The 27307-nt window shown below is 36.8% G+C and overlaps 1 protein-coding gene across 12 annotated transcripts in view; it reads left to right on the forward strand.

Moving 5' to 3' along the window:
- NCOA1 (nuclear receptor coactivator 1) overlaps window positions 1-27307 on the forward strand; it is a 279928-nt gene that overhangs the window by 174762 nt on the left and 77859 nt on the right. For 10 of the 12 annotated variants that reach the window (XR_010323560.1, XM_064295105.1, XM_064295109.1 and 7 more), the window contains exons 4-7: window positions 8421-8526; window positions 13033-13199; window positions 17642-17739; window positions 25117-25294. Coding sequence is in view for 11 of the 12 variants with exons in the window: in XM_064295105.1 (XP_064151175.1) it covers window positions 8438-8526; window positions 13033-13199; window positions 17642-17739; window positions 25117-25294 (532 nt within the window). In the remaining variant the exon portion in view is untranslated. Of the gene's footprint in view, window positions 1-1314; window positions 1403-8420; window positions 8527-13032; window positions 13200-17641; window positions 17740-25116; window positions 25295-27307 lie in introns of all 12 variants that reach the window. The other 2 variants (XM_064295108.1, XM_064295106.1) reach the window with 1 other exon arrangement.

The raw sequence follows: 27307 nt of genomic DNA on the forward strand, positions 1-27307 counted from the left end.
CTGGCAGTTGGTCGTTAAACCTGGTTTTGTCAGGCTGTCAGTTTGTTGTTGGTGTTTTTAAGCTAATAGAACTAGACAGCACATAGTTTATTGTCTATTTTGACACATTCTCCCTCGTTTCAGTCCTGTTTAATGTTCATATCTGTTACTCACCTTGAGCCTGTAGATCTATGAAGTACAAGAACAGAAAGAAACCGTAGGCCAATCTGGTTTAGGCCTCTTGTTTTATGTTAAGAAAAACTCATAAGATTTGGAGGATAGACAATCTTAATTTCATCAGTAACATGTTTCCAATTTAGATATTAAGGTAAGTTACTTCTCAGATTTTTGCAAATGGATAACCCCATCCTAGTGTGCCTTGGCTGATTCTTGTACCTCATTGCTGTGTTTTGGGCTGTAGTTTACTTTTTGTGTAAATGGGCCTCAATCCACTTATTATACCTTTGGTGGCTGTTTGACATGCTTTTGGTACATTTAGAACAATGGTTAATATTACTGACTACTGGTTAATCTGAATTTTATTCAATCCGTAGACATTTATTATTGTTAAATCATTATTTCCATAGTCAAAATATAAATCATGCCCTGCCTTTGGCTCCCACATCAATTTCCTCTACTTCTGTACAGCACTTTCTGTATTTCTGCCTCATTTTATGATTAATTCTTTACTAGATAATCTTTTTTAATGCAGGCTCTATTTTACTTCATCTTATTTAACTTGGGGAACACTATGCTTTTCACAAAGCAAGTATTGGATAAATCTCTTGATTGACAGGCAAAACATCATGTTAGTTGTTGTGGGCAATACAGATATGGGTGAGACATGTCTCCTGCCCTCAAGAATTTTAGAACCTTTTAAGGGATGAAAGACAGAGACACAAATAAAAATATGGCAGAGCCTTATGAAATGAAATGAGCAACACCAACAATAGTATGGGAAGGCAAAAAGAAGTCACATTAGCAAAGGGCTTACTATTGATTAGTGCAAATAATTTTCAGTTCTCTCTTTAGATGTTATGTCCTTATTTTGATTCATTTTAATAGTAGGACTTTGTTTTCCAGGAGGAAAAAAAAAATTACAGGTGCTAATTTTGCTGAATCCCAAGTGTAGGGCAACGAAAATTCTGAAGTCCCTGTCTTCCTTTACCACATGAAAGAAAATTGAATTGTCATTGAAATGAGAAGACAAAATTAAAACCTTTTTTGGTTAGGTACCTCATGACTTCAGTTTGAGAAACAATTCTTTTTGGCAATTATGCAGTGCCGAAGCTCTTCATTTATCATCATTTTCCCTGTGTGATTCTCTTAATACAGCTATCAACTTGGAGAGGTTCAGTCCTTAAGAGCGTCCCTCTAATCATGCATACGCTTCTCCATGCTGTTAGTTACTAAGCATTTTAAGGTATGTTATTAGAGCTGTTATTAACTAATTGGTATTTATTTTTCAAATTAATGCAGTTCTTAGCTAAACCTGGGAAATGAATAACAGATTTCTTATATAGAAATTTATCACTTAACTGAATTATAAGGTTTTGCCCTATTTCTTCAGCCTCCACCTATTTGGTTTAATCTAGCACATTTGAATAGAGATAGATATGGTTTCTTCTTCCTAAAACTACTGTCTAGAGATTGCATGAGATTGTATGGGTATAACTTAGGAACTCTTTTTAAATCCACAAGGTGCTTAGAAACCTTACGTCTTTTTAAAAGGTGATACGCAAATTGGTTTAATGAAACCAGCATTTCTTTTCTTAAAGACCCTCATTTAAGTACCCTAACTGCCAAATATAAAGCTAATAGAACAGCTGTAATAGTTTTCCCTCATCAGAGGTTTTACATCCCACTGTGTATTGTATTTTGTAAATAGGAAGCAGTTGATACCAGAATCATACTATCAGCAAATTGTTGGTGACTCTCTTTTTTTTTTTTCTCTTTAGCTCCCTCACTGTTGGCTCTTATTTTGGTAGGCCAGCCTGTCTGGCTCTGTTGCATTGTTGTCTGTGTCTCCCCATTCCCAGAACATCAGATAAATTTAGCAGATCTAAATCTCCCAGTAGTCCAAGGGTAGCACAGTGTGGGGAATCTTGTTTTGTATCCAGATTTCTTTCTTGGCTGAAAATTATCTAATTTGTGAGATTATATTATTTGAATTTACAGCTGTGTAACTGCAACAGGGCTTTGTGACTTTACAGTACTGTGAAATGTTGCAGATGTTACTTTAACATAGTACACTTACCTTTTCAAAATTAGAACATGTTCGCCAGTTTCTAGAACAGAAGTAGTTTTTTTTTTCTGTTGAAAATAGGGGAACAAGGATTTAAAGAAAGCTCATGTTGTTCAATGGTAGTAAAGAATTTCAAAGCTTTATAAAAAATTAACAGGATATATTTAATCTAAAAAACTCTTAAATAGCCTTTTAAAACCTTAAGTATTTTGTTAGTAATATACTTATTTCTGTCGAGTTGATTCAGACTCATACTGACCTATATGACAGAGTAGAACTGCCCCCGATGGCATAATGTTTAAGAGTTTGGCTACTAACCAAAAGGTCAGCAGTTCAGATCCACCAGGTGCTCTTTGGAGACCCTGTGGGGCACTTCTGCTCTGTCCTGTAGGGTCGCTATGAGTCCGAATGAACTCTATGGCAATGGGCTTTAGTTTAATGTTTGCGGAAGCCAACTGCCATGTTTGTCTCCCAGGGAGGGGCTGGTGGGTTCAAACCACCAACCTTTCAGTTAGCAACCAAGTGCATAACCACTGGGCCACCAAGGCATCTTATTAGTAATCTAACTCAGTTTTCATTCATCTACTTAATTAGCGTCTATGTATTTTTTAGGCCTAATGTTAGCTATTGGATAAACAATAGATAAATCTAGTAACTGCCTTTGAGTTTACAGTCTAGAAGGAGAGAAAACCAAGAGAACTGTAATTTATGTTGTTGTTGTTAGGTGCTGTCAAGTTGATTCCAGCTCATAGCGACCATGTGTACAATAGAATGAAACACTGCCCCGTCCTGCACCATCCTCACAATCATATCATTTGTAGCACATCATAATAAGCAGTATCCCTGGGAGTATCTGGAGAACACAGTAGAATCTCGGGTGGTTCTACCTAATTTCATTGGGAGCAGAGAAGATGGGCAGCTAAGGAAACAAAAAGTGGCGCCTGAGCGTGGAGTAGGCATTACCCACAAAACCCACTGCCGACCTCTTGGTTAGCAGCCGTAGCACTTCACTACTACGCCACTAGGGTTTCCTAAGTAGGCATTAGCTAACTCTTTTCTTAAGGGTTTCTGCATGCTCTAAAGTCGTGGTTTTCATCTTCTTGCTTGTCTTTTTCTTCAACTTTCATAGAAAAGCATACAGTTGATGTTTCTTCATTATTATTTATTGGATAATTTCATTTTTACGTTAATAAATTTTAAAATATTTCCATTTTATTTTTATGTGAAAATGAAATTAGTTTCTTCTGTGGTATTTGATTAACCTTTTTTATGCTTCTGTGAATCTCTTAGCTGATTATTCTTATTTTGTGTTAGCGTTTCAAAAGGGATGCTAACAAAACCATTGTCAGGTCTTTTGACATCTCTCTTTTTTGTGCGACTCTAGCATATTTGCATTTGCATTGGGATTGTCCACATTAAATTGTAAATTTTGACAGGACTAAATAAGTCTCTGTATCTTCCTTATCATACGTTAGCATTGATCCGTAATGCAGCTCGTCTCATTTATTTATTTATTATTAATAGAAGCCTGAAACTTGAAAGTCTGTTATGTTTTATACATGTTGAATTTGAGATGACAGTGGGCTATCCAAATGGAAATTTTCAGTTAACAGTTAGACAATCAGAGAAAGATTGTACTTATCCTTCATAGAGGAGGTTTTAGAACGAAAGTCAAATCATGTCTTCCCTCTGCTTATAACCCTTCAGTGATTCTCCAGCTCACTCAAAGATGAAGTCCTTACAGTTGCTTTTAAGGTATTACATGATGTTGCCCCCAGTTACTTCCAGCCTCGTCTCCTACTCCTCTGCTCCCCAGCTCTGGCTACACTGACCCTTCTCGTGTTTCTCAAAAAGCATAGTTATGCTCCAGCCTTAAGGCTTTGGGGGAACACTTCCCCGTCCTCCTGCCAGAATCACCCTTCCTTCAAATATGATTCTCATCTCCATCAAGTATTAATGGAGCCTTTCCTAACTATTTAAAATTGATACCCATTCCCTTCCATACACTTTATGCCTCTAATTTTGGCTTATTTTTCTTCTAGCACTTAACACTTTCTAATATACCGTATCATTTACTTTTTAATTTTATTTTCTGTCTGTCTCACAATATATGACACTTCATGAAGACAACAGTTTTTGTAAATTTTATTCACAGCTGTATCCCCAGTGTCTAGAACAGAGGCTAAATAGATAAGTAGGCACTTAATAAATATTTATTGCTACCTTGTTTGTCTGCTCCCCACATTCAGTTCAATTTAAAGTTTTCTGCCTAATGCTTACCTTTGCTAGCAACATGGGACATTACCAAGGATTTTATCTCTAAAGTATTTTCTTGAGGTCAAAACAGAAATTAACATATGTAATCTGCTATTGACTGGACAGGTGTTCAGTCACCCATGCACCAGATCCTGTGATAGACTCAGTCGGTGAGATCTGATGTAGACTGTGTACATTATGTTAAGGAGGTTGGATGTCCTGTGAGCAGTGAGGACTTAGTGAAGGGTTCTAAGCAAGAACTGGTATGATCAGGCATACGTTTTGGCCACATACTCTGGTAGCTCTGCAGAGGATGGATTCAAGGAGAACAAGATGGGAAGCAGGGAGACCATTTGGGAAGATATTTTAGTAGTCCAGCAAGAGATGATGAGAGCCTGAACTGGGATCGTGATAAGGAAGAATATGAAGAAAGCATGGATTTTGGAAATATTCAGGAAATAAAAATTGACAAATCTTGATGTTTACTTGCATGTGTGGTATGAGCGAAGAGGCAAGAACGGCTCCAGTACACCAAAATACTTGAGGAAACCGAAAACTCAAATCTGTTGTTGCCAAATCAATTCTGACACATGGCAACTTCATACGTTATAGAGTAGAACTGTTCTTCAGGTTTTCTTGGCTGTAATCTTTATAGACGCAGGCCACCAGGCCTTTCTTCCGCACTGCTGCTGGATGAGGGTTCAAACTGCCAACCTTTAGGTTAGTAGTAGAGCATAAACCATTTGTGCCACCTCGGGACCTCCTAAATACTTGAGGAAGAGATGTGGAATTCAGTTTGGAAAGCTGAGTTTGAAGTACCTTTATGACATCCAGATGGAGATGTCTGGTGAAGAGTTGGATTATGGACCTGAAGTTCAGGAGATGTGAGCTACAGCTGAAGATTAGGGAGTAACCTGTATAGACATGTTTTTCGAAATCACGTGAGTGACTGATACCACCCCAGAAAAATATATAGTATTAGGGAGAAGAGGCCTAGGGCAATTGGATCATGAGGAAACCTAACCCTCAAGAAATGGGCAAAAAAGAACTGAGAATAAGGTAAGAAGAAAACCACACTAATATGAGTCTCTCAGATCATGGCTTAAACACCACTTCTTTAGAGGTGCCCCAATTGATTCCCGATCAAAATTAGGTCTCCTATGTTGTTTTCCTTTTTGAACCCTATTTTTCCTTTTATAACTCTTAACCACAGTATAAAATTATGTGTTTTATTTTTTGATGTCTTGTTTTCCCACCCCATGAGAGCAGGAACTTGTGCTTTGCTCGCCAGTATGTGCCTAGTTCCTAATACAGTGTCTGATACATGATAGATGCTTGTTAAGCAAATGAAAGAATTATGGGGTCACAGAAGCCAGTATGTGATGATGTTTCCAGAAGGAAATAGCTTCAAATGCTGCTCAAGCAGGCCAATAAAATAATAATAATAATAATAGCCAGCATGTAGTGAGCACTAATGAATGAAGGGATGAAATGTGTTTATTGATGAGGAAATATCCGATGAGTGATCCATTGGGCGAACGCTACTGCTCAAGGAGCTCTTAGTCTGAAAGGGAGATAATAACAATAGCCAGTATTCTACAAGCAGTAGCTAAGCTGTTCTCTTTATATGCATTATTTCATTCAGCCTTCACAGCTCTGAAGATAGGCACAGTTCTTATCGCTATGGTACAGATGAGGAAATAAGTTTATTTACTTTGCCCAAGGTCACACAGGTAATGGTGAAGCCAGGACTTGAACAAGATCTTTCTGCCCCAAAGCCCATGCTTTTAGCCATTATACTAAACTCCACTTCAGTAGGGAGATCCATTTGATTCCTTATCAGAGAAGTGATATCTTGAAAGTGACATTTGAACAGGAATGCCTTTGCTGCTGTTTATAGGACGGATTAGAAGTGAGAGTGGTATTGAGAAACAAGATGAATGGATTTTGCATTAATCTAGAGTGGGGTATTTTGTTCCAAACTAGGATCATAATTATATGTAGAAATGAAAAAGGACACAATCTAAGATTTGTTCTTAAGGGGGAATTGGCAGGACATGGATGCCAATTAGAACTGAGGGGTGAAGAGAGAAAAAGAATTTTTTAAAAATTGCAAGATTGTAGTCCTAGGAGTTGGAGATTTTTATAAACCGCACTATTAATATGAAGAAATTGGAAATGTACCTTTTGTTGCATGAAATAAGTTTGTAATTAAAACGTTATAGATTATTTGCACAAGAAAAAATAGATTTGATTTAGACAGTGTTTGGGTTTTGAAAAAAGAGCTAGATATAAAAGTTTTAGAAATCGAGGAAAAGGATTTAACCAGAAGTATTCATTAAAACCGTGTGAGAGATTCTCGTAGATCTCAGCATTTTTAATAATAAACTTTGCCAATATGACTGCTAACATTGCGGCACTGTTGTTGTTAGGTGCTGTCAAGTCAGTTCCAATTCACAGCGACCCTGTGTACGACAGAGGGAAATACTACCGGGTCCTGCCCCCACAATCCCTGTTATGCTTGAGCCCATTGTTGCAGTCAGTGTCAGTCCGTTTCGTTGAGGGTCTTCCTCTTTTTTGCTGACCCTCTATTACACTCCTTTACCAAGCGTGATGTCCTTCTCCAAGGATTGGTCCCTTCTGATAGCACGTCCAAAGTATGTGAGATGAAGTTTCTCCATCCTTGCTTCTAAGGAATATTCTGGCTGTACTTCCAAGATAGATTTGTTCGTTTTTTTGGCAGTCCAGGACATTTTCAGTATCCTTCCAATGCCTTTTCTTCTATTGTGTTCCTTATTCATCGTCCTGCTTTCACATGCATATGAGGCTATTGAAAATAGCATGGCTTGGGTCAGGCGCGCCTTAGCCCTTAAAGTGACACCTTTACTTTTTAACAACACATTAAGGAGGTCTTTTGCAGTTCCATAGTCACTTAATAATTTAGAATGTAAGGAAAAGTTAAAAAATTTTTCCGTTTAACAAGAATTTTTTCTCCTTTCACAAGTTTAGAGGGAGTCAAAGAGAATGAAGAGATCTTTTGTTTAGCACTAATAAAATCCAAAACATAATGATGAATGTAAGGCTAGGGATCGGATTCCTGAGTTTCACTGGGGATTCTTCAGAGAGTAGTGATTGATGAGGGACAGATCAGTGCAGTCACCAACTGTCACAGCCCTGTGAGGCAGAGCCTGGCTGACGTGCCAGAGGGAATGACTTCGTGTTGTCTGGCATCTATACCAAGGTCCTAACATAGACTAAACATTTGATCTTTGTCATCTGACTACATAAACAGAAGGTTACTCGTATAGAATTCAAAGTGCTAAGAAAGTGCAATTCAAAATTCAAATCTAGCTTATTACTTAAATTTGATCATATAAATATAGTTTATTTTCCTATCAGTGTAAAAATCCCAAACCTTATGAGTAAACAAAAGCCATTAAATACTTTTGCAAAGTAGGGCCTAAACAATAAACAGACAAAAAAAATTTCTCTCTCGGTTATACATTTTTTTTTTTTTATGGTTAAACATGAAAGCAGTCTTTTACTTTTTGAAAAAAAAGGTTTAGTGTCTGTTTAATTACCCTAACAATGTTTTGGAGCCCTGGTGGCACAGTCATTAAGAACTTGGCTGCTGACCAAGAGGTACACAGTTCGAATCCACTAAGCTGCTCCTTGCAAACTCTGTAGGGCAGTTCTACTCTGCCCTACGGAGTCATTTTCATCCTAATCAATCTCAATGATTTCATAAAGGATTATTAATTTTGTTATTTTACAGATGTAGAAACACTAAATAGCAGATAACTCTTGTGCTTTTGTATAGATTCTGATGCTTTTATGATGGTTATAATTATCTGTTCATTAAGAGACCATAATGTTTAGAATTTCTCCAGTATAGTGGGAGCATTAGGGTACATTTCTTATTGTTGTCCTTCCTTTTTAGGTGTGAAGTTTTTCAACATGAGTGGCCTCGGGGACAGTTCATCCGACCCTGCTAACCCAGACTCACATAAGAGGAAAGGATCGCCATGTGACACACTGGCATCAAGGTAAGAATACGTCTTTCTTAGTCTCTTTCTGGCAGAGCTGCCCCATCATTTTCATTGCTGCTTTAGAGCTTCTGTTTCATCTACTCCAGATTTACTGGCTTTTAAGTCTCTCAGCCTCAGCATGCTCTAATCCTTCTCCAAGGCCATTGCTCTTTCAGTTCAGTCGGCTCCCTTTTGATTTCCAGTAGCCAACGCCTGTGCATCCTCGGATGCCAGCTTCTTTGTCACTTCCTCAAGGGAGCATTCCCTTCCTTCATAAATATTAAGTCAAGTTTTCCTCATTCATATGTCTGTCTCACACATATTTTTATAACTCTGTTCCATAATTACAAACTTTCACTAGTTGGTGTGATTATTTCATGAATGCCTGGCTTCTCCGCTAGACTCAAAACTGCGTTAGGCAAGGGGACTTGTTTTTTCTTGCTCACCATTGTATCCCTAGTTCTTAGCAAAATGTCTGGATTATGTATAGTAAGGATGCAGTAAATGTTAAATGAATGAATCAATAAATCTATTGTACATCTTTAACTGCTACCTCGGAACATGATGGTGTTAGTGGAACTTAGAAATACTGTGTTTTAATATTAAAACCCACCCGGTGCCATCGAGTAATATTAGAATTTTTAAAAATTTTTAAATTGGTTATTTGAGGGACTAAATATTTGGTTATGTTGTAAGGAATATGACCACCTTAAACCAGCTAAGAAACCCATTGCCTAAGTAGGCTAACAAAAGCCAGATACAGAAGGAAACTCAATCATATCAAAAGGGCAGCTTTCCCTCTGAGAGAAGAGAGGGGATTTTATTCCTTTCACTCCAAGGATCTAGAGCAAGCAAGGCTTTTCATTCTCTGCAAGATTGACATTTTGGGCTGGATAATTCGTTGTTGTAGGGGGCTGTCCTGTATATTGTACGGTGTTTAGCAGTATCCCTGGCCTCCTACATGCTAGATCTAATAGCATCTCAGTTGATAACCAGAAATGTCTCTAGACATTGCCAAGTGTCTCCTGGGGGCAAGGGAGAGCAAAATCGCCCCCAGTTGAGAATCACTGATCAAGAGAGTAAAGTGGCAGAAGACTCTTCTATCATTGTATTACATGTTTCTTTCTCTTAGAGGGAAGAAGAAAGGATTTTAATAGGAGAGTGTCAGGACTTTAGGCTAGAGAAAGAAAAGTTATTCTTTCTATCAGCTTAAAGAACTATAATAGATGATACTAAATTTAGTAAGCACTATTTAGAGTGCTTACTAAATTTACCTAAATGGTATAAAAAACCATACGCACTGCCATCAAGTTGATTCCGACTCTCAGCGATTTATGGAAGCAGACTGTCATGTCTTTCTCCCCCAGAGCAGCTAGTGGATTCAAACCACCAACTTTTGATTAGCAACTGAGTGCCTTAACCACTTTAACCAGGGCACCTATAAATGGTATATAGTATATATTAGTCCACAGGAAGCCCTGGTGGCACAGTGGTTAAAGTGCTTGGCTGCTAACTGAAAAGTCGGCAGTTTGAACCGACCAGCCTCTGTGTGTGAGAAAGATGGGACAGTCGGCTTCTGCCTTGAAAACCCTGTGGGCAGTTCTGCTCAGAGGTCCTATAGGGTCACTATGAGTTGAAATCCGCTAGATGACAATGGGTTCAGTTCGGTTTATATTAATCTACAATATATTTTTTCAACATGAATTTTGAGATATGAATATATATAGCCTTTTTCATTCCTTTTAACCTTTGATTAGTATTCTATTACATGAATATACCGCATTTGAAAAATATATCCCCCTATTAATACACATACAGATTATTCTAAGTTTTCACTATTACAGCCCACACTGCAGCCAACATCCTCATACACATCTCGTACTACATATGTGTAGGCGTTTCTATAGGCTCTGTATACATTTTTATGTTAATTAGGTAATCACCACATTGCTCTCCAATGACAGCACCTAAGAGTTCCCATTTCCCCACATGTTTACTGACTCTATTCTATTCGCACTTGAACTGCTTGCCAATCTGATGGGTGTGTGATTATACATTTAAATACATTTCCCTGATTATTGGATATGTTGATCATCATTTCATATTTTTATTGGCCGTTATGTTTTCGTCTTCTGTGAATTTCCTGCCCATGTTCCTACTGGGTTGTCTTTTTCTTCTTCATTTGTAAAAGTTAATTTTAATTTTCAAGTTGCTAGCCTGTTTTTTTCTTATTCGATGTGAGTATCTTCTCCAGCCTTTCCATTTTAATCTCTTTAGGATGTCTTTTGACATACAGAACCTTAAGCTTTTTATCCGTCAGCTTTTAGGATTTTGATTAAGAATTTTTCCGTTTACTCCAAGGTCTTAAGTGTAATTTTTATATTTTTTTCTAATATACATTTAGGGTTTTAGTTAATCTGGAAATTATTTTTGTATATGGTATAATGTAGGTATCTAATTTTTTTTTCCTACATATTTTTATAAAGTAGTGGTCAGAATGCTATCGTTATTCCCTGCTTTTATACTGTTACCTTTATAATAGACCAAGTTCATATATATATATATATATAGACCTGACTCCAAGCTTTATCATGGACCAAGTTCCATGTATATATGGATCTGACTCGGAGCTTTCTTATGATAAAAGCCTTGATATCTGATAGGGCAAGTCCCTCTTTGTTATTTTTCAAAATTGTTTTCCTTCTTCTTGGCCATTTATTCTCCCATTCAGATTTTAGAATTAGTTTTTAAATTTCTCCCCAAAAAATCCTGCTATGAAATTTGTCAAATTTATCTTGCTGCATGTACTCGCTGTGAAAGTTGTAAGATGTAGTTTTTCTAAATAAAATGGGAATAATTCCTCAATAATGAATGATTTAAAAGATAGAACATGTGATTGCCACTAAAATTTGGTTTTGTTTTGCAATGTGTACTATTTAGTAGTATTTTGTTTTATGTAGGTAAATACATTTGATTGATTGATTTGGTTCTTTTCAGCTTACTTTGATGTTGGGTGGGTTCTATAGATTCTGTAGTCTTTTTAAAATTAAAACTAAGTGATATTTTAATTGTTGACAATTATGAGCATTTTAGCAACTTATCTTTTCTTCTGACTTTTTTTCTAATTTTATAGGCAGCCAAATGATTTTGATTACTGCTTATAACAACAGAGAGCTGCTTGTGACCAATTTTTCTTATTATGTTGATCTGATAATAGGAAAATTCATTTCAAATTAATACTTCATTGTGTATGTTACATAAAGCAAGTTGCCTGATGACTTGGCTAAATAAACTAGGGATAAAGACTGGAAAACAAAAATCAACAATATCCATTGGACACATTTGAATGCTTTAAAAAAAAGTGCTGCTGTTTGCATTATTGTTGATTCCTCTCAATATTTTACTTGAAGTTTGATTTTATTTATTACGCCTATGAGAATTTTTACATAGATGGTTTTTTTAGAACAGAGTTGTAAACAAAAGATATCGTTTGATGTACTGTTGTCTCAAATTATTGATTTCTTTTTTATTTTACTTTATGAATGGATACTTTTTTTTTGATGAGGACTAATATTATAATCATTATAGAAATCAAGAGTTTATCAGATTTCTAATTATAACTTATTTGAACTCCTAAGTCCTGCTTAATTTAAAACAAAGTTGTTTAAAAATTCCTATCTTCTATTTTAAGGAATAATTATTTAGAATGTAAAATAATTTGTAATACAGCTAGTATACTTACTGCCTGGTGGTAGCGTAGTGGTTAAGAGCTACAGCTGCTAACCAAAAGGGTAGCAGTTCGAATCCACCAGGCCCTCCTTGGAAACTCTATGGGACAGTTCTACTCTGTCCTGTAGGGTCACTATGAGTTGGAATTGACTCAACGGCAGTGGGTTGGTGGCACAGTGGTTAAGAGCTCAGCTGCTTCTTGGAAACCCTATGAGGCAGTTCTACTCTAACCTATAGGGTCACTATGAATCGACTTGGCCACAATGGGTTCTTTTAATATCTGGAGTCCCTGGGTGGCACGAATAAATGGTTAAGCATTTGATTACTAATGAAAGATTGGTGGTTTGAACACACCTAGAGGCAACTCAGAAGAAAGGCCTGGTCACAGCCTTGAAAACCCTGTAGAGCACAATTCTACTCTGCAGCACGTGGGGTCATTATGAGTCGGAATCAACTGGATGGCAACTGGTTTGATTTTTTTTATCCTTTTAATATGTAGTACTCTTCAGTGATTTGAAATATTAAAGTATGTACATCACTGGGGAAATACATCTTTTATGCAGCCATCACTTTATTTTAGTCATAGTTGTTTTCTTCACTTTGGTGTTTTGTAGCATCTATTTTTTAGACATGAAGTTAAATTGCTTTCTAAATCTGGATAAAAATTAATCTGGATTAAAATCTCCCACCTGTATAAGGAAAGATCTGTATAAATGTTTAAATAATAAGTACTTGATCAAAGAAGGAAATGTTGTGATAGGAACGTACACTAACTGGATTTTGTTTATGTAACAGTACTGAAAAGAGGCGCAGGGAGCAAGAAAATAAATATTTAGAAGAGCTAGCTGAGTTACTTTCTGCCAACATCAGTGACATTGACAGCTTGAGTGTAAAACCAGACAAATGCAAGATTTTGAAAAAGACCGTCGATCAGATACAGCTGATGAAGAGAATGGAACAAGGTAAAAAAAAAAAGACAAAAACCTATGGCTGTATACTTTGTTATTAAGACACTTACAATACGTGGTTTTAGTTTTATTAAGAAAGTATTGAACACCATAATTTTAGTAAAAAAATTTTTTAACTAATACTTATTTTAGAAAGTGAATCTGAGAGCCTTCTTGTTACAGTAAAATGGGTTACTGCACTAACTTGAAAACTGATTGCTTTCAGAGGTTATGGAACCCAGTAACCTAGGGTGTTGAGTCAGGAGACACAGGTTGTAGAGTTGGACCTGAGACCCTGCATAGCATTGAAGGACAGCAACTCAATGAAGGGAAAAATCTCCCATCTGCGTAAGGAAGCTTGTCTCTGCCTGGATTCTGGAAACCGTCTCCTCTGAAAAAACCCTGAGCCTGTGCTTCATGTAATTTTGAGGGTTATATTTATAGTACCTATGTTTTCTGGGAACCCACACCAAGAAATCTGTGGGTTGCCTACCAGAAACAAAGGCAAAGCACTTTGGGAGAATACTCCTACAACCTGGCTACATGGGATTCCCACAGGAAATGCCCTTCTGAGGGCAATTTTCTACTAAAAATTTCTGTAACATATGAAGAAATAATCTACGATGTGTAAGAACACAAATAAACAGGAAGACTAGACCCAGAAGTTGAGATTATTAAAAGCAGCAATATAAAAAGACTAAAATACGTATGTTTAAAATGATTAAAGTTATAAAATAAAAATGACTATGAAAAAGGCAGATAGATCTGGAGAAAGAAAAGAAATAGTACTTATAGAAATAGAAATGAAGTCATTAAAAGTAAAACTAGTGAATGAATTAGCAAATTAGGAATCTGAGGAAATGACCAGAATGCCGCAGAAAGCAATAGAATAAAAAGATAGAAATAAGCCTTGTCAAATTATCCGACTCTCTAACCTTTGTGAATGTGTAATTTTGGTTAAAAAGAGATTCATTTAAGAAAAAGAGCTTAGCACAGTTCCTGGCTGGTATGTAGTAAGTATTCATTACATTAGCTACTATTATCTTAAAACATAATTAAATGCTACCAACAAAAAAAAAACAATTATCAGACCAGATAACTTGTACAAGTAAGTTCTAACAAACCTTCAAAAACAGATAATTCTAATCTTATACAAACTCTACCCAAGAATAGAAAAAGAGGGATAGCACCTAAACTCATTTTATGAAGCTAGTCAACCAAGGTACCAATTCAGAAAAGGCCAAAATGAGAGTGAAGAAATATAAGCTTATCTCATTTAGAAACCTAGAAATAAAAATTCTTTATAAAATATGAACATATACAAGATATTAACAAATTAACAGTCCACCCAGTGGAGTATTTTTTTAAAAGAAGATACGCCATGGTCACATAGGTTTTAACGTTAGAAAAATAATGTTAATTGGGAGACTTTTAATTAAACCTAACAGATTAAACATTTTTATTTATCTCACTTTCCCCAGAAACTCCTTTAAAATATAATTTTAAAAAATAATAGAGGCAAGAACCCAAAGAGCAAAGAGAACGTGTGAGAAGAAACAACAGATAAAAGATGTCTGCAGGATTTTAAAAAACTATAAAATGAGTAGTCTAGTGACAGCTGATTTAGCAATCGGGAGAAACCAGTAATGTAAGCCTGCAAGGGGGAGAGCCAGTAAGGCTGTGTACCTTCCCTGCTTAGTTAGTCTCAAAACACCCTCGCAGCCCACCTGGCTGTCCTCTTTAAGCAGGAGATGGGAGGATTCCTCTGGGGAAGTTGAGCAGTCCAAGGGAAAAGACATAAAAATGCTGACATTTGGGTATCCTCAAATGCAAAAAGCAGCTTCTTGCCTCGCCCTACCCTTCACACAGCTGCCAGTCAGCTTTTCAGTACCTCACTCTGTAATATGACCAAAAAGTCAGGTATTTGAGGAAAGCCTGTAATATGAAAGAGAACAAAACAAGCACACATGAAAAAGGAACTCATAGGAAGCAGAGACAATGCAGGGAGCAGAAGAAAACTTAAAACAACCCAACACTCCCTCAGGCACAGAAGGGAAGATATTTTATCCATGAACAAGAATAAAATGCTATAAGATGAAACATTCAAAACAAGAAAAAACTTTTGGAAATTAAAAACAGGATAGCTGGAAAACTGTACCTCTTACCTTGCTTTCTGCTCTTTGCCTTCTCACATCTTCTCCTCCATCCATTCCAGGCACATTGTGCCACCGGTATTTGCACTTGCTATTCCCTCTTTCTAGAATGCTCTTCCCTAGTTATCCACATGGCTCATTCCCTCACGCTGTTCATGTTTTTGTTCAAATCTCTCTTCTCAGTGAGATTTTCCCTGACCATATAAAACTTCAGCAAAAAAAAAGAAAACACACATCCCTCTACACTTTCCTTGATTTATTTTCCCACAGCACTTCTTACATCTGACGTATATATTTTATTTGCTTATTGTCTCCCTACCCCTACGAGAGCTCCATAAGGGCAAGGATTTTTGACTGTTCCTCGTATCGCCAGTGCCTGAAATCATTCCTAGTTACATAGTAGGATTTCAATGAATATGTGTTGAATAAATGAAGGGTTGAAAGATAATTTAAAGAAATCACATAGAAAGTAAAATAAAATAAGCAATGGAAAGCAAGATAAAAGATAAATTTATAGGACTAGGTCAGGAAGTGTCACATAGGATTAATCCCAGATAAAAAGAACAGATCAAATACAAGGGAGGAAATTATAAGAGGAAAAAAATTTTTTTAATTCTCAGAACTACGGAGATATGAGTTTCCAGATCGAAAGCACTCGTGTAGTACCCAACACAGTGAATAAAAAATAAAGAAAAACATACCAGTGTACAATTTAGTGACATTTCAAAACACTGGAGGAAAAAAACAGGAGAGTGGAAACAAAGGGTCACACACATTAGACTGCTTTCAGAAAGAGTCCAGATTTCTCCGTAACGTTGAAAACTAGAATTTTAAATCTAGAATTCTGTGTTCATCCAAATGAAGAATGAGTGTAAAATAAAGACATCTTCATATTTTAAAATGAAGAAATAAATGTCTATATTCAATAATACCACTTTAAGTGTTAATGAGGATGCAGAAAAACAAAACCTTTTTACATTACCAGCGGTACAACCCCTCTGGAGGGCAGTTTGTCAGTACTTAGTAAGGTCGAAGGTACACAGACCCTGTGTCCAGCAGTTTCACTTCAGGTGTTACCCTAAAAAAACCATCACACATGTACAGAAGAGAAGGTACTGAGAACTGCTTATTATAACACTGTGTATAGTGTCAAAAGTTCTATCGGTAGGGGAATAAATAAATCAGTGGTGAGTTAGCCATATAATTTAATGCTCTAACAGCAGTTAAAACGAATGAATCAAATCTGTATGTAATCAATATGATTAAATCTCAAACACAATATTGAGTGGAAAAAATAAGTTGAAAAAATCTGTATGTATTTATGTAAACTTTAAAACAGAATAATATATGTGGTAAGAATAAAAACATGCTCAGAAATGATAGATGCCAACCTCAGAATAATGGTCATTTCTGAAAGGGGAAAGAGGAGAAAGGGTGGCAGGGCTTTTGCTGTATTTATAACATTTTATTTTATTTATTTAAAAAGGAAAGACCTGAAACAAAATGTTAATGTCTGTGCAGAGTCAGTGATGGCTGTGTAAATGTATACTGTATCTTTTTCTGTATGTTTTGGAATATTTGAAGTATTTCATATTTTCAAATGAACACATAAATGTCTATATTCAATAATACTCACATTTGGTTTTTGGTGAACCACCTAGCTGTGAGTCAGAATTGACTTGACGGGAATAAGTTAAGTAGCCTGACAGATTGGAAACTTTTACTATTTAAGTATGATGCTGCTTTAAGGTGAGGGAAGAGATTTTTTAATATCACCGCACAAAAGAACTCCAAATCATTCTTCAGTTATCAATCAGAGCATCATGACATGAGTATGAAAAGTTAGCTAATTCATGCTAACTCTCCAAAGGAAAAATCCTATCTGTATTCTCACTTCAGTAGCAGTTGACCAAATCAGGAAAGGGAAAAAGAAAAATGGAGGAAGTAATCATTCTTTTTACAATTTATCCATTTCTGAAAAGCTTTTGGCGTAGACTTTTTTAAAAGGCTATATATCTGTAGCATTTTTTCCTTGTTTGAACACTGCACTTGGTAGGTCAAGATTCAGATTTTTCGTGCTGCCGCTTTCTAGTTATATGATTTGGGGCACATTACCTAACCTTTGTGACTCTCAGTTTCGTTATCCATAAAAAGAGCATAATTAAAATTAAATATGAAAGTGCCTGGATGCTAAATAAATATTACTCGAATCTGAAGTTAGGTGAATCTAGATCTCCATTAACTTGCCTTTTTGGAAATGAACCCTTTTTGGATGTGTGAATTTTTTAAATTTCTTTATTACAGAAAAATCAACAACTGATGATGATGTACAGAAATCAGACATTTCATCAAGTAGTCAAGGAGTGATTGAAAAGGAATCTTTGGGGCCTCTTCTTTTGGAGGTAGGTGTTGTCATTGACCTAGGAAGTGATCAAGATCTTTGTTCTAGCCAGTTTGTTTTTTTTCTCTTCTCTTATGTCTTATATCATATGAATAAATTATAAAACAAAAAGTTTTTAAAGGATTCTTAGTAATTATTTTATTATGAAAACTATTTGACAGTTGTTACCATATCAGAATTAAATATCAATAATGAACATGAAGATTTTTCATAAAGGCATTCTAAGTAGTCAGATGGAAAACTGAAGCCTACTGCATGGTTTTGACTGTTTCTGGGGTGGTTTGGACTAGCTGGGAAAATAAAACATTGTAGAATTACTTAGCTAGCTAGTGCTATCTATATGTCTACTGTAGAATTTCACTTTTAAGTGAAGAATGCCTCACTTTATTGCAGTAGGTGTGTTCCTGAAAAGTTTTCTGACTATAATTTTAAAAATTATTTGTGTCAACATTCTAAGAGAACTCACTGTTTTATCAGCCTTCTATCAAACTTTATAAAGTGAAAAACTTTTCAACTTGAAGTGTAACACCCCCCTTTTCCTATCTTACCTTTGCTTCCTCTATCCTCAACACAGATGTTTTGTTAGATAAGTTATTCTCTGTGCCTAATAATTTATATACTTATATATAAACTCCTTTCCTTGCCCTACCTCAAGGCCGTCCTTTCTGGTGATGTCTTCCTAACCACTCAAACTTGCATAGGCGTTTTTATTTCCTAACTCCTTTATTCTTTTTGTCCTAGTACCCTGTCTGCACCTCTGTCTTTTGTGTTAACCATTGTTCCTCTGTTACTGCCAGTAATGTGAGGACATTCTCAATATTCAGTTCTTGCTTTTCCGACCCCAGAAATATCATCTGTTCTCACAGCTTCACCTTTCTTCTCTATACAAATGATACCCAAATGTGTACTTACTTTTTCCTCTTCCCCATACTCCATTCCTGTACTTCTAACAAACTGCCAAATATTTTTTGACTCCAGCGTAGTGGCTAAGAGCTATAACTGCTAACCAAAAGGTTGGCATTTTGAATTCACCAGGCGCTCCTTGGGAACTCTAGGAGGCAGCTCTACTCTGTGCTGTAGGGTCGCTATGAGTTGGAATCAATTCGACAGCAACAGGTTTGGTTTTTCATAGCAACTAGTCCTGGGTAGCACAAATGGTTAAGCGTTCAACTATTAGCCAAAAAGTTGATGGCTCAAACCCACCCAGAAATGCCTCAAGAAGACAGGCCTGGCAATGTGCTTCCATAAAGATCATGGCCTTGAAAGCCCTATGGAGCAGTTCTACTCTGCACACATGGGATCACCATGAATTGGAATCAGCTCAACAGCAACTAACAACAGCAACCAGCCACATTTATTTATTTTTTTATTGTGCTCTAGGTGAAAGTTTACAGCTCAAGTTAATTTCTCATGCAAAAATTTATACATATATTGTTATGTGATATTAGTTGCAATCCCTATGACAGCATATTTCCCTGTTCTACCCTGGGTTTCTTGTGTCCGTACGACCAGTTCCTGTCCATCCTGCCTTCTCATCCTGCCTCCAGACAGGAGTCGAGCATTTGGTCTCGTGTGTCTGCTTGAACTAAGAAGAAGCACACTTCACGAGTATTATTTTATGTTTTATAGTCCAGTCTTTGTCTGAAGAGTGGGCTTCAGGAATGGTTTTAGTTCCGAGTTAACAGAGCGTCCAGGGACCGTGTCTTCAGGGGTTCCTCCAGTCTCAGTCAGACCATTAAGTCTGGTCTTTTTACGTGAATTTGAGTTCTGCTCTGCGCTTTTCTCTCGCTCTGTCAGGGATTCTCTTTTGTGTTCCCTGTCAGGGCAGTCATTGATGGTAGCCATGCACCATCTAGTTCTTAAACCAGCCACATTTCAAGTGTGACTAGTAGCTATTGTGTTGGGCAACACTGATATATAACATTTCCATCATTGCAAAAAGTTCTATTTGACAGCATTGGTCTAGGGGGACTTTCCTAGATGGATCATCTGTACTTTTTTTTAAAATGAGCAAGTATATACCACAATATAAGAAAGTCTAACAATACAGTTTTCGATTTATTCCTTTTTTTTTTTTTTAACATAAAATAGAGGTAGCATGAGTTAAGAATGAAAACATTAAAGGGAATTTCATCACATTTTAAGAGATTGGCATTAGAATTAATTCATTCAACAAATATTTTATGAATCAAGGAGCCCTGGTGGCACAATGGTTAAAGCACATGGCTGCTAACCGAAAGGTCGGCAGTGCAAACCCACTAGCTGCTCCACAGGAGAAAGATGTGGCAGTCTACTTCCAAAAAGATTTACAGCCTTGGAAATCCTAAGGGACAATTCTGCTCTGTCCAGTAGGGTTGCTATGAGTCGGAATTAACTTGACAGCAATGGGTTTGGTTTTGGGTTTTGGACTATATATCAAACACTGGATATTTACTTCATGAAATTGTTTTGAAAATTAAATGAGACCATTTCTCAGAGTACCTGACACATAGTTAGTACTCCTCAGTACAGGCAATAATTTTTTCTTAAACTCCTCATTTCCCCATGGCTCTTAGCTGTTGCATCAGGGCTACATTCCTTTGCCTACATTACAGTCTCTGCATTACCTGGTCTAGCCCTCCTTGTTTCCCATTGCTTCCAAGAAAAATTTTGTTTTAGTCAAGGAAGTCTCCCTATACCTTACATGTACATTTATGCCTCCCTACCTTTATTTTTTTTTTTACCTTTACCTTGCTTTAGGGAAACCCTGGTGGTGTAATGGTTAAGTGCTACGGCTGCTAACCAACAGGTCAGCAGTTCAAATCCACCAGGCACTCCTTGGAAACTCTACGGGGCAGTTCTACTCTGTTCTATAGGGTTGCTGTGAGTCGGAATCAAGTCCACGGCAGTGGGTTTTGGTTACCTTGCTTTAGGAATCCTGGTGGTGCAATGGTTTAGAGTTCAGCTGCTAACCAAAAGGTCAGCAGTTGGAATCTACCAGCCACTCCTTGGAAACCCTATGGGAGAGTTCTGCTCTGACCAGTAGGGTCACTATGAGTCAGAATAGACTCAGCAGCAACAGGCTTGTTGTTTTTTGTTTTTCATTTTTTTTTTGGTACCTTGCTTTATAAAAAAAACCCAAAACCAAACCCATTGCCATGGAGTCGATTCCGACTCATAGCGACCCTATAGGACAGGGTAGAACTGCCCCATAGAGTTTCTAAGGAGCGCCTGGCATATTTGAACTGCCGACCTTTGGTTAGCAGCCGTAGCACTTAACCACTACGCCACCAGTGTTTCCACCTTGCTTTATACTATTCCCTAAATTTCTGTGTGACCTTTGACACTGTCGACCGCCACTCCCTGCTCTCTGATAGTGCTTTCCTCTACCTCTCTGTCTGCTCCTCAGCTTCTTTCTCAAATTCATTTCGTTACCTGCCTCTTAAGTGTTCATGTTCCCCTGGATTCTGGCCTTGGCTTTTCCTTTTTTATTCTGTGCTGCACATTTCCTGGGCAGTTTAATCCACATCTGTGTCTATATAAACCCACTGCCGTCGAGTCAATTCTGTCTATATAATGTATTCACATAGGTATAATATCAATTACGGTTTTCTGATTTTAAGCAAGAGACTCATTTCTGACTAAACTAAACTAAGCAAGTGTGAATTTCTTGGAATGTCATTTGTATATCACAGAATCATGCTTGGAAATAGGCTGAAACCAGGGCTTCTTAAGGAGACTAGAAAGCAAAAACCGTATAAATGGTTTTTCAGAAATAACCACCCATCCAGTGCCCTACTGTTAGAATGAATGTACTTTAGCCATGCTCAGTCCTTTTGCAATTCTCCTCAAGGTTCACATTGTAAGGAGGAAGTCACTCAATGGCCTGATTAAGAATCCCACAAAACTTTATTTAATGGGGAAGAAATAACTCCCCAAGTGAAATGAGGGTATTCTTTGGAAGGCGAAAACAAAAAACCAAATGACCACTGTCTATACACTGTGAATGTCAAATCTTTTTTTAGTCCAAATTTTTCCTTATAGCTTCCCTCTCATTATATCCTGCTGCCTTTCGAACATCTCCATATGAATGTAATTCAAATATAATTCTAAAACTAAATTTATAATCCCTTCCTTTATCTCCTATTTAAAAGAAAAGAAGATGAAAGAGCCAAAAACTACTATTTTTTTTTCCCCTACATCCCCTTTCCCAAGGAAAAGCATTCATCTTCCAGAACCCTAAAGTCAATAATGAAGGCATCACCCTAAATGTGATTTATTCTACCTCTCGGATTCTCTTCTGTCACTTCTACTGCTGTTGCCTTAATTCAGTCCCCATTTGAACTAGGTTATTACAACAGCATTGCAGCTGGTCTCCTTGCCTTCAGCCTGTGTGCCACACCCATTGCCAGAAGGGTCTTCATAAAAGCAGGTCATGTCTGCTGGAAACCATTGACTTCAAAATAATCCCCATTGCCTCCAGGATAAATTCCTTATGTATTTGCTTTTTTTTGAAGCTTAGAAAAAAAAAAAAAAAACTTTTTACTCTTAATTATAATGTAAACATGACAAGTACATAAAAGTTTTTTGGATTATTTGTTGTCGTTGTTTTTTAGCCTCTGAGCTGTTTCCTGGTTTTAATGTGTTTTCTACCCTTCCTCCACCTGAGCTACAGCTCTGTGTCCTTCAAGCCTTGGCTGAGGTGCAGCCTTCTCCACCTCATCCAACCTTACCTGTGACACAAACATCCCTTCTCCTATTTTGGTTGCCTTACTCTAAAATAAATAAATATTAAAAAAAAATTTTTTTTTTTTTTTAAATTTTTACTCTATGTTAAAGGAGCCCTGGTGGTACAATGGTTAAGTGTTCAGCTGCTAACTGAAAGGTCAGAAGTTTGAAACCTACCCAGTGGCTCTGAGAAAGAAAAGACCTGGTGGTCTGCTCCTGCAAAGATTACAGTCTTGGAAACCCTATGGGGCAGTTCTATTCTGTCCTATAGGGTTGGTATGAATCAGAGTCGAACTAGAACAATTCTGTGCTAACCTTTATGAATTCTCCTATTGTACTATATTATAACTGTAGGTACCTGTCTTTTTCCCCTTCAGAGCCTATACAGTTGTTGAGATTTATGGCTTATTCCAGTAATGTTGTCCAGTTCTGACACATAGGTGATGCACTGTGAAGTTTGTGTAGTCATTTAAAGCCAGGGCCCTATGAGAAACCTCAGCCAGTGTGAACCCTACTATGAGGCACAATGTGGTCCTCTTCAAAGGGTGCAGAGAAAAACCTCTCAGATTATGTTGTATTTAATGGACAGGCATTTGTTACCACGTGTGGGCAGCACAACATAAGACCAACTGTCAGAACTTGGAGAAACAGGAAGATTCCTTCCTAAGAGCACACTTGGAAGTTAAGTATATATGCACAGCATTTGAGGGAAACTAGTAGAACAAGGATGAGTATCAGCAGATTATACTGACCTGATATGTTTTTAGAAATTAGAATAATTTCAAAGAACATTCCCTGAAATGTTACCAATTATTATACTTGGAAGTGGAATTTTGGTGGACCTTCTACTATCTACGTTGTTTTAATATTTAAAAAGCCAGTAGGAACAAAAACAAGAGCTTTATTCTTTTTTGTTCTTGTTAAAGAAACTATTAACAGTATTTTTAATGATTGTGCTTCATTACTTTTTAAAAATTTCATGATGCAGTAATTTGAATACACTGTTTTTAGTTTTAAGCTCAGTTTATTTTAACATTTGGTTTAAATAATCATCTTAGCTGAAAAGACACCTCATAAAAAAGAGGTAGATGCAAATAGAAAAGTATCATTGGATGAGTCTAAGTCATGGTTGTTGTTAGGTGCTGTCAAGCTGGTTCTGACTCGTAATGACTCTGTGTACAACAGAACAAAACGCTGCCCAGTCCTGTGCCATCCTCAAAATCGTTATTATGCTTAAGCCAATGGTTGCAGCCACTGTGTCATTTCATCTCATTGAGGGTCATGATACTCATTTAAAAATCCTACCCACTGAATATCCAAAGGTTTTTGTTGAAATTCTGTCTTCTTTGATTTCAACGTATGATTCTTCCGAACTAATGATGCATGTTTACATTTTAAACAGATGGTTCAAAGCCCACTGAAATGCTGGAAGGTTTTTAAACAGGTCAGAAGTTCTGTTTCTAAGCTTTTTAACTGAGGATGTAAGAGAACTTTTTACAAGTGATACACATCATTTTCAGGAACAAAAAATTATAACCATGGAAACATTTCCAAACACCCGTTTTTACATGCTTCTCCATAACATGAGTCTTTTTTTAAAAAAGCAGCTTACTTTTCGTTCACTGTTCAGATTTTATCCTTATGGTGAAGGGACAAAATTAAGCATGCTTGTTTTGTGGAAAATGCCTGCTAGATTGGGTATTATCATCGACCGCTTGTCATCAGAGAAAAGGCCAGCAAATTAGAAACACTTGCCTTAAAAAAAAAAAAGAGCTGTCCATCTTTATTAGACACCTCTTTTAAATGTTTTGCGGTAAGATAACCAGCAAAGCCCTATGTGATGTAAGGATTTTTATGGTCATTTCACATTTTGTTACAATTTCTTTAAATGTTCTACTTTTTAAAAGTCTTATTTTTATTACTGCTACATTCCGTAGCAAATACACTGCAATGTATTATAATAAACTGAAAAATTACAAGTAAGTGCCACTGTCGGCCTCTGCATTCTGGGTCTTCCCTCAAGATTCCACGGTTGATGATATGTGACAGTCTGGGCTGAGTGAGGCTCCTGGGTGTCAGTATGTTCATTAAGCTTAATTCCTCCCTTATGTTTTAGATTGCAGTATAAATTGAGGTGGTAACGTTTTATCTCTGCACTCCAGTGGACATTACGTGCCTCTTGGGGCACGTACATCTTCTTTTGGAGGCCCCTGTCTCCATCTCATTGCATAAGGGGCCCCCTGCGATTTGGCTCCTGTCCACCTCTTTTGACTTGTTTCCTAGCACAGACCTGCCTTGTACCATATATTCCAACAGCTTCAAACTACCTATTAGTTTCCTTTATGTGCCATGCTCTCCCCTCTACCTAGAATATCTTTCCCTTGTTCCTCTTTGCCTTCTCTACCATACCTTTTATAACTCAGGCCAGAGTGGGGTCTTAGAAATGTTTATGACCAGATGAATGGGACAATCATTTACTTTACATCTGCTACCATAAAATTTATTCCTAAGGGAGAAGGTTAATATATATATTCATGCCTACTTCAAACATTATAACATTATAGTCTGCTTAAAAATCTCTTCTCTTTTTTAATAAAGAAATGTATATACCTATCACTATTTTTCTTTTTATCCTCTAACCTCCTCTTAATCCCGTTTTTGGGCTTTGCAGGCTTTGGATGGATTTTTCTTTGTTGTGAACTGTGAAGGGAGAATTGTGTTTGTGTCAGAGAATGTGACCAGCTACTTGGGTTATAATCAGGAAGAATTAATGAATACCAGCGTATACAGCATACTGCACGTGGGAGATCATGCAGAATTTGTGAAGAATCTGCTACCAAAATCACTAGGTAAAAAGAAGTTTGTTTTTTAAAACAATAATAACTCCCTGTAGCTTCTCCTTATATATTAAGTATATAATATATAATTATTATTATTATATTTCAATACATAGTATTATTGCATAATATGTTATATTAGAAATATTTTCTGAATGTAGTTTCAGCTCGTCCCAAGGACTCTCTTAGTTAAACCTACCATGTTGTCATTTGAGATAATCTGCTTATTATTTCCCGTGAAACAGACAAGCCTGGGAAGAATGTAGAAACCATACAATTTTGACATCTCATTTTGAACCTCACCCTTTTCTCATAAGATGACCCTCTCATCCCAGTCTGAAAATGTAATAATGGTATATGTGTTGATGCGGAAGGGAGTACAACAGCGTCCTGTGCGTGTGTGTGTCTTTGGGTGTCTGTGTGTATACACAAATGTGTCTCTGTGTTAGTACTTTTTAGATATGGATTGAATTCCAATCTGGAGGAATTTGAATGTTAAAAGTTTATGAAAAAATTAAATTATTGTATATACCTTTTAATAGTATACAAGAGAACAGGAGCAAGAAAACTAGGAAGAAGGAATCTAAATGGGGAGGGTAACAGGAGACCAGACAATTATAACTTCAGTTGGTAATATGTAACCAGAGTACTAAGTCCTTTTTTTTTTTAACCCCCCATAAATTTATCTGACAGAAACTATTCTGCTTGGTGTGTCTCTTGTTAAAGGGCTACATATGTATATTTTTTATAAGAACAAGGGAGATACTTTGAGGTAAATCTATAAAAAATGGTGTGACTTGAGCACTACTCCCTAATCAAGGCACGGACTCTGTTAACATGGAAAGACTTGCAGTCAGCATATGATAGGAAGCTTCTCCTATGAGATATGGATACCTGCTAACTTGTCAGAAATGTACCTGTCTCGGAGAACATTCCACTTCTTTCATTGGATCCCATGAATTCCAGCTTAGAACCCTCTTAAAAACATACATTCTCAACCTCGTCTTACGTAAAATAGGATTTATGACATATGATTCTAAGGTAATGAGACTGATTTGTTTGGGAGTTCTGTAGCCAGATTTTTTCAAATTAGAAAAACTAATTAAAAAAATTTTTTTAATAATAATATATTATTTAAATAGCATTTTAATAATAACATGATCTCTCAAAGTGACTACTCATTTTTGTATGTGTAACAACCAACCAACCAACCCACTGCCGTTGAGTCGATCCTGACTCATTGTGACCCTGTAGTACAGAGTAGAACTGCCCCATAGAGTTTCTAAGGAGCGCCTGGCAGATTCAAACTGCCGACCTTTTGGTTAGCAGCCGTAGCACTTAACCACTACGCCACCAGGGTTTCCTTCCAGAATATTTGCAAAAAAGAGCTATCTCGATACTTATATAGTTAAACCACGGATTGACTCAGCCATTAGCACCATGACTGTATGAGCATGGATTGGTTTATCAGACCATCCATTCCAGAGTTAATCCCTGGGCTGTGAGCAGGGTAGATTTCACTGGCAATGTACTGACGACTTTACTTGAATTTGTTCTGTTTTGCTTTTCTCTTTTTTGATACTTCCAAAAGCTTTGAGGATTGACAGCTATTTCTGTGCAGTAGCCTCCAATGTAAATACGAAAGGGGGAATATCATCAGATAGCTTGTAGGAGCATTCCTTTCATCCTCTCCCTCTATATTATGCCGAGTCACGTAACAGTAATGGAAGACAGAGCAGTTAGCTGCCTTGCCGCAAGAAGCTTCTGCTTGAAATGCCCTTTGTTTTCATTTTAGATTATATTCACAAGAAAGAGACAAATAGGTATCCACTCAACCCTACTCAATAAAAATAAGTAAAGAAAACAAGGTAGGAAGAAAGTAAAGAAGAAAGGGACAGTCATATTACTTACCTATTAAAATTAATGTTTTAGATTTAAGTAGATTCTACTCAGGGTTTGCGAGTATGATTGAACCATTTGTTCACTGCTAACAGATGGATGGGGTCTGCGACCCAGCTTCTGTTT

The sequence above is a fragment of the Loxodonta africana genome, chromosome 12 (genome assembly GCF_030014295.1).
Source record: "Loxodonta africana isolate mLoxAfr1 chromosome 12, mLoxAfr1.hap2, whole genome shotgun sequence".
Classification (NCBI taxonomy): domain Eukaryota; kingdom Metazoa; phylum Chordata; class Mammalia; order Proboscidea; family Elephantidae; genus Loxodonta; species Loxodonta africana.